Source organism: Limulus polyphemus, unplaced genomic scaffold, assembly GCF_000517525.1.
Source record: "Limulus polyphemus unplaced genomic scaffold, Limulus_polyphemus-2.1.2 Scaffold990, whole genome shotgun sequence".
NCBI classification, from domain to species: Eukaryota; Metazoa; Arthropoda; class Merostomata; order Xiphosura; family Limulidae; genus Limulus; species Limulus polyphemus.
The window spans coordinates 85,532-91,994 of record NW_013666600.1 but is presented as its reverse complement, the minus strand read 5'-3'; the positions used below and the strand labels follow the sequence as shown (position 1 = coordinate 91,994).

General features: G+C 34.8%; 1 protein-coding gene across 1 annotated transcript in view; it reads right to left on the bottom strand.

Annotated features, from left to right (window-relative positions):
• The window catches only part of LOC106461576 (E3 ubiquitin-protein ligase arih1-like), an 84,940-nt gene that overhangs the window by 15,418 nt on the left and 63,059 nt on the right, over window positions 1-6,463 (bottom strand). The window contains exon 11 of the mRNA XM_013921416.2: window positions 2,570-2,711. Within this exon, the coding sequence (XP_013776870.1) occupies window positions 2,570-2,711 (142 nt within the window). The remainder of the gene's footprint in view (window positions 1-2,569; window positions 2,712-6,463) is intronic.

Sequence of the window (6,463 nt, the reverse complement as noted above, 5' to 3'; positions counted from 1 at the left end):
AGGCACGGAAAGGTCCATCTGCATTCCCACTGTAGCAGTGGAGCGTAGTGCAGTGCATATGTCCGAGATGGAGTAGGGAACAATAGTTTCCAAGCCTCTGTATAGGAAATGTTGTGAACAGTCTTCAAACACTGTACCTCTTTCTCCTCCACCCACTTATGGCAAGACCTAAAGTAAGAGGGGTGGGAACCACTACAATTAACACAGTGCGGGTCCAGTTTACATTCATAGGCGTCGTGGTCCTTGCCACCACAACGAGCACACATCATAGAACCACGACAAGATGTCATTGAATGACCAAACCGCTGGCACTGAAAACATCAGAGAGGGTTGGGAATATAGGGCCGTACCTTACAGTTCAAATAACCTGCCTTAACAGCGGCCAGTGAACGTGGTGATGAAAATGTCAAAATAAGAACTGAGGTCGGCACCATAATACCATCCTGACGAGTGGAGATCCATCGAACAGCTGAAACTCCTTGGCTGGAGAAACCAGCAAGGATCTCTGACTCGGGGATAGACTTCAAGTCCCTCTCAACAATAACTCCTTGTGATGCCCCTTGTAGGACTCCATGGTGGGTGGGGTCAGTGGGCACTGAATCCTTTTTCTTAATTATGAATTCCCCCAATCCAAATGAAAAAACAGTAAAAACTCCGCTTATTGGTAAACAACCACGCCTAGAAGACTCTGCACAGCAGTCTCCACCACAAGGTGGCCCTGTACCTCGCTTTCTGATCTTACATTCACTATCCGATAAATCTTTAGGGCAAATGTCCCCTTTTTTATTCAGAAGGGCTTAGAGGGTCTTGCTGGCTCTCAAAAGTCAGTTAAGAAACTCCGTTCTGGAGACATCTTGGTCGAAACATCCACAGCTAAGCACAAGGAACTCCTCTTGAATTCAAGGGCCATTGGGGATATACCCATTGAGGTTACTCCCCATGCTTCCTTGAATTATGCACTACAATGTCAAACAAGAACACTGCAGCAATGCCAGGGTTTCATGAGCACTATACCCAAACACCAGCATCAGACATGATGTCCACAACACCCATTGAGAATGCCCGACACTGGTACTCAATTGACCCTAGCCTGAGTGGACCAGCCGATTGACCCTGGGGGGGGTCACCCCAAGGCCACCCATCTACAGGAATTCAAGGCCAAAGTGGTGTGTTGCAGTGCCCCAGACACCACTCAACCACCAGGATCCTCTCCTCCCCTTCATGGGTCGCCACGCACGGCAAACACGTGGGTGGTTAATAATGGTTGGAGACGGCTTGAATAGGTAATGAAGACAAACTTTAATATAAGTTTAACATAACAGCAAATGTACAACGTTTCGACAAGGTTTTGTCATCATCAGGTAAGTGGGTGGATGTTTAGATCCCAGAAGAAGTAACTGAAAATACAGAACCTTCCTTGGGAGGTCCCCTCACCATGTACAGGAATCCACGGCGAGGGGCACCAACATGGAATACATGAGGGAGTGACTATCCTCTGACAATCCTTATGGTGAGCAATTGATAGCCACAAATATGAGAGGGATAGAGGAGAGTCAATGCATGTGGTTGGTTAGGAGCAAACAGATTTTGGAAATTTGGGCCTAGGAAATATTTCACAGTGGTATCAGGGACAGATCCCCATAACTGAATCACAAACTCCAAGGTCTGAGTCCATAAATGGAAAATCTGAAAGCTAGTATGCTAATTCTTAAGTATTCAAGGGACAAGGCATGCTGACCCCAGGACATAATAGTGCAATAAACAGGTCCGCGTGTACCCTGACCTCAGAAGAAGGGAAGAAGACAACTATTTAATAGTTTATCTAAGGAAGGAGAGGAATCATTCGACATGGGATATTAGGAAGGCTGAAAATGGTCTGGGAGTATCCACACTACTGTAGAATTGCATGGCAAAGTAAGAATTAGTAAACAGGCTATCCAGAAAAAGGAATATCTGATCTGTGATCAAAGATGCAGCAGGCCACACAATGGCCCCCAACTCACAACATCCTAAAATTCTATACCTCCTCAGCAGAAAGTATGAAATGCAAAGTCTAAGAAACTGCAGTGGCAGTTTTAACAACAGTAGTAGTTGTTGTTGTTGTTGTTGTGAATTGAAATTCGAAAAATAAAATTCAACTGTGAGTGGATAATGATATATCAACCTACAGTATCTAGTTTCACTGTAGAAGCAAATGAAAATTGATAAGAAAACTAAGAAAGTTGTTTAACAAATTAAACTGTTAATGCAAAATACAAAGCAAACAAACGAAATTTTGAAACATCTGCACTCTACTATGCCAAATCGAGAAGTGAAAGATTGGGTTCTACAGTATAGAGGGAGACAGCCGTGACAGAAGAGTGTGTTGTGCTCCTATTGATGAACGGTTGTCGTATAATTATTTGCATACTAAAATGTAGCTGTACCACATTAAAGATATGGGGTAGGTAGGAGTGTCAAAGCTAGTGGCGAGCAGAAAAATTGTGCATATAGAGGGCAGCACTGAATGAGAAAAACTATAATGTAAGATGGTAGGGTATATCAGAAAACTACACTTAACATAACTTACCTTGTGTTCAAACTTTAATGACTGCATATGATTCATATAGCGGTTACAGTAGAAAAGATATCTCTGTAAGGCTGCCCTAGACCGTTCCTGAGCATCTCTTGCTGCCTTAGCTTCTTCCTCATCATAACGGTTACAGTTGTACCTGGTAGAGATAAAAAAATTATAGTTTCAAATTAATTTAGATTTTAACCTTTTCCAGCATTGTGAAATTTGGACCACTTCTGCATATAAAAGCCAGTGAGTGTCACGTCATGCTGGATTTCTCAAAATAAGAGGAGTCATAATAGTCAAAATTCATTTATCCAGATAAAATAGTTCAATTACTGTTTCAGTGATGTGGGTGCAAGGGGGCTGTGAGGGGGGTTAGGGTGCCATGACACTTATAAGTGTAGTGAGTGTTGGTATAATGAGCCTAAAGTAAAGATGTAGTGTGGGATTACCTAGCTTAGAGCCAAGTGCATAAAATTTATCATGAAAGTAAAAATATCAATTCAATTTTAAACTTAAATCATTTGTGAAGTAAGCTATTTTCTGTTATATCACCAACGTTTTAAATAAAAAAAAACATCTTTAATCAATGGAATCTATAAATTAATAAATCAACAAATATTTTCCCAGTTTTATTGTCTATACATTTCATTTTATAATTTCAGTACATAGACTAACAACAATATTGTTATTCTTTTGTTGCTAAGCAGCATGACATAAAAGCCATTGTTAGAACAGTGTTATCAAAATACACTGTTTTTTCTATATATTAGAAGTTGTTAATCTAACTGATTTTTACCCATAATTATTCTATGAATATGCCACAAATTCATTTCATGGATGATGATTTTGATTAGTTCACAAAGGAATTTACTGAATTTGACTGCATGTTTCTGCCCTTTTGTTGGTCAAGCTTGATTCTGCAAAATTTATTTATTTCAGTTAGCTATGAAATGCATGGTTAGCGTATACTATGGGGTGGGGGTGGTAGTACTTGCCCCATCATTTTTGACAGGCTATACACTGTAAACAATAATACCTTGTAAATGTCACTATATCTGAAACACAAACACTTCAAACATAAAACATGGTAACCAAAGTACATTTCTGAAGTTGTATTGGATTTATTAGTAGATTTACAATGTATAATGAAATAAAAATCACTACATGAAATGCCTATATATCATGCTATTATGCAACATGCCCATAGCTATTATTCTGAAATCTGTCATTAAAATGCTTATTAGTAATAACATCATGCCTCATCCAATATGTTGAAAGAAAGTTTGCAATATCTTATATATCATTAAAATCAATAAAAACAGATGGTATTCAAATTACCATATCCTATTTATGAAAGTTACCAAGGTACTCCTTTTTCAAAAACATCCCCCAGCTACTAACCTCATGCCAGAGCAAGGTCTAACATAAGACTCCATACTTTCAAATTACCAGTATGAATTTTGTAAAGTGAAAAGTAATTGCTCAAGTAACTACTTCAAAAAAATAAACAAGTAGAGAAACAGTAAAATAATTATTATCTTTACATATCATACAAAAGTATAAAACCACAATATAATTATACTGTTTTGAAGCATGTAATTAAAGAAGGCTTCTGACATAATAATTAAAAGTCTAGCAATTTGCAACATCTATAAGGAAAAAAGGGGGCTCTTTGGCAAACAGACAATGAATAGAACATTATCCCATCTTTAAGACAGTATATTTATGATTTTGTTAATTTCTAGAAGCACAGAAGTTGCATAACAAAAAACTGCAAACAGTTAAAATTCAAGTTTTCGACACCAACAATTTCAAAAATTCACTGCTTAAAAACAATTTGAGCTGGAAATGAGTGCAATAAATATGTGCAAAGGCCATGGATTTGCAATTTTATATCATATATTGACAAGTTTGATCTAAGAAGATGAACAGAAGATAGGCTCAAGTATTTCTACTTCCCATATCAAAACTACAATTAGGGGTTACAAATTGAAATTAGGTTTAGTAGGTTGGATTTTTCTTATTAAAACAAATATTAACAAAATATACACCAAATTAATTCTAAACCCAAACATTTAAGTTATATTTTGTAGACAATTTAAGGGGAAACATCTGAGAGAATTTTTTTAACTTAATGATGTTAATGCGGTCATAAGGAAAACATGATATATCACAGTGGAAAAAGTTAAAGACACGAAAAGATTGTTTTTGCATAACTTTAATCAATAGATCAAAAATAAAAATAGTATATATCTAAGGTTAATATGATCCTTTAAGAAGCTCCTCATGAATAAGTTTAAAAATTTTAAAAGTTTAAAGATAAAAGTTTAAAAATATTATGGGACCACTTCAAATATTTTTCTACAAAATATGAACAAGAAATACAGAAAAAAGTATCATGATTTACAGTACTGTTATACTGAATGAATTAATATACCATTATGGGATTGTTAGATCTTTAAAATTTAATATCCATTTCAACTGTACTTCTGTGGCTCTTTCATGACCATGCCAAAATATTTAGGAAAGAAGCAAAGTAAATGTATATTCTCTTAAGCCTCTCAAGTCAGAGTGCACATCACAGTCTTTTAGACTTAGATTCCAAATTTCATTAAACTACTTGATTATCAATGTATACAAATAAACTTTGCATCAAAACATAGTTAACAAATCAAATTTAAATATGTTTTACATTCTTAGTTTTATAAAGAAATATTTTAAAAACTCCTGAATCTCACCTAGTTTGAGAACCATGACATTTATTCTCTAGGTCTTCTTCGTTTCTAATTTATTTACCAACCCTCTCTGAAGTACAAAATTTAATGTAACTTACTCATTATAATAATACAAATATTACTAAGGCAAAGTCTGATTTTTATAGCCTTCAATGTTATTTGTTTACAGAGACATAAACTAGAAAATCAGACATTTTCCATCCCTACTTGTCACATGTCTCACTTTCACAAATTGCCAATAATTCTCTCTGACTTTTCGTATTATATTATTTACAGCCAATACATAGATGAAGTTTTAATCTATCAAATGATGTATTATATTACGTTGTTTTCAGTATAGAGCATTATCTATTTCTTCTTCAGTTTGAAAGTTTCTCTCAAGGTGTTCAGGTTAAGAAGCTTAAATATTTTAAGGCTCTTATGCCATAGTTAGAAAGTCAATTAAGTTATGATAGTTATAAGACATTGTATGCTTTGTGTGTATTAGTTTTCTGTGTTCTTAGGTGAATTATTTAAGTAAATTAATGGTACCAGTACCATTAGTAAAAAAAAAAAAGTAGGCTTATCTTTCATCTGTAGCCAATAGAAAAAAAACAATAGGGCAAAGATAAGCAATGTATTTCTTGTCTTTCACAAATGTTCTATATTTATTGTTATAAAAGTAAGTAAAATGTAAAAATTATAAACTTGTTAGGTTAGATTATGTAACATAATGGGGAAAAAAAATCTTTATGATGTATCTTTGCAAACAGCTTGTATATTACGTCATTCAATAAGATAAAGAGCAACACATTCACTGAGTGACTTACAACTTGTGTAGCAGGATTATTAGTTAGACACATTTCAAAGGGCAATAAAATAGTAAAATTAAGTATAAACAGATGTATACTGTTATAATTTTTAACTCTCTCAACATGGGGTTGATCAATTTGACCGACTATGTGACCTCTTTGTACTCATTTAAAGTCTTTATAGATTATTACTTTTAACTTTCAATATAGTGTGTATATCTTCACAAAATTTCAGTCTTTCAGTTAACATAAGTCTTTCACATGCAAAAAAAATTCATATTTTTTAGTGAGGTATTTTCAATAACCTAAAATAAAGATTTGTCCATGAATATATTGAGTATTTGTTTTGAATAGTCTGCGTGAAAGTAATTTTCATG